The sequence below is a fragment of the Propithecus coquereli genome, unplaced genomic scaffold (assembly GCF_000956105.1).
Source record: "Propithecus coquereli isolate 6110/MARCELLA unplaced genomic scaffold, Pcoq_1.0 Scaffold96, whole genome shotgun sequence".
NCBI lineage: Eukaryota > Metazoa > Chordata > Mammalia > Primates > Indriidae > Propithecus > Propithecus coquereli.
This window is the reverse complement of record NW_012155951.1, coordinates 4,443,863-4,445,670: the sequence shown is the minus strand read 5'-3', so window position 1 is coordinate 4,445,670 and position 1,808 is coordinate 4,443,863. Positions and strand designations below refer to the sequence as shown.

The window sequence follows — 1,808 nt, the reverse complement described above, 5'->3', positions numbered from 1 at the left end:
CTTTGATTAGAAAGAATAAAATACATTAATTAATAGGTCTAGGTGAGCTATTTCAAAAAGGTTTTGAAAACTAAATTTCATCAAAAAAGAATTTATTGCAGAAATAATTTATATTGTCTTACATGAATATGTATAAAATGTCTTATGTTCAATACTAACATCTGTGGTCATATTACCTTTTGGCCAGTTATCCAACGTGAACCTGAAAGAGCCAGTCTCTCAAGATCGATCCTGACTGGCTAACTGGGCCTAAATTTAAAATAGATCCAAATGGCCATTTGCTAACTGGAGGTCACACGTGTTATTCCGAGTTCCTAGAAAACCCATACCTCTGCTTAACTCTGGGACTTTTTGTCTCCTGAACTAACCAATAGGTTGTGGCCTGCATCAACCAATCAAAACGTAGCTGTGTTGACCAATCAGAACTAAGCAAGTTTGATACCTTCATTTGCATATACGAACCTGATTGGGAACCTGGGTGGGAATTTTCTCTGTAAAAGCCGAAACTCCCTTTGTTCTCTGGAAGGCACCTTCATTTCACACCAAAGGCTACATCTACCCGGTTTGCAAACTGCAAAGTCTCTGTCCTCCAAATTCCTTTTCAGAGAAATTTTGTTCACACCAGATAGCTACATTTTCATAGTCTACTTTACATACTTATAATCTAGGAGAACTGTGAACTGTAGTTTTCATTAAAACAACATAAGAGAAAAATGACTGTTTTTTTGAAATATGAACAATTCTTAAATTGTAAAAGAATGAGCCAGACCATGTAAAACTTTAAGTAAATGTTTAAGTAAAACTTTAAGTAAAACCTTAAATGCGTAAATTAGGCAAAAACAAATAACAAACAAAAGCGGGGGCAGTGGCTTGGAAGAGAAAGAGGGAAGGAAGAAGCAAGAGAAGGAGGAAGGGAGGGTGAAACAACAACAAAAAAATCCAAACTGAGACAATTAATCCAAATTCATGTAACTGCTGTCCTGAAGTGAAGATATGAGAGGAAAAAAATAACACTTTAATCTCAAAGTCTAAAGTGTTTTACTATTTCTACATACAATTCCTCTAGAACTCTCATGATATGTACATAATCCTGGAATAGACTTCTTAGCTTATTAACAATGAATACATTTGAAAATAAATATGTACAATATTACAAGACAAACTTTTTAAGATCATATTTAAGCAATAACATCTAAAGAAATGGAATTGAGGCACCATGTAACATTTAGAAAATATGGTATCTTGAAAATTAAGTTTTCCCTTCCTTGCTGGTTACTCTGAAGTCTTCATTATACACAGGTTGCTTCTAAAGTGGTTTTGTTATTGAGCCAAGGATCTTGATGGACTAATTCCAATTTCATTTTCTCCAGTACTACAAAAAGTAAAAACAAATAAATAAATAGAAAATAATTTACTTCACTGTTCACAAAGAAAGATAAACAACAGAGTCTATAGTTTCAAAAAGACTTCTATTAAAAAGTGAATGAATTACTTTGCTAAATGACATCAAGAGGACTGCAATTAACCACAACATACAGAGTGCCTGAGGCTTGGTTGAAAAATCAGTTTATATGAGAAAATATTTGGGGGAGGGGGTGTTTGCTGACTTTAAGCTCAGGGTAACTCAATTATTATATGGCATTCTCGGCTGACTGCTGCTATTACGATAATTAATCTTAAGAACTCAAAACATTTGTCATGCAGCTTTTTTAAATATCATGGGTTTTAATGGGTAGTTGTGCAGCAATTCTGACTGCAGTGCAACAAGAGAGCACAGGTGGGTCAATGAAATTGAAGACTAGTTTTGG

The 1,808-nt window shown here is 34.1% G+C and overlaps 1 protein-coding gene across 1 annotated transcript in view; it reads right to left on the bottom strand.

Annotated features, from left to right (window-relative positions):
- Positions 1 to 1,101: 1,101 nt before the first annotated feature.
- PIK3C3 (phosphatidylinositol 3-kinase, catalytic subunit type 3) overlaps positions 1,102 to 1,808 on the bottom strand; it is a 137,573-nt gene continuing 136,866 nt past the window's right edge. Inside the window, exon 21 of the mRNA XM_012665090.1 lies at positions 1,102 to 1,372. Coding sequence (XP_012520544.1) covers positions 1,358 to 1,372 — 15 coding nt within the window. The 3' untranslated portion in view covers positions 1,102 to 1,357. The remainder of the gene's footprint in view (positions 1,373 to 1,808) is intronic.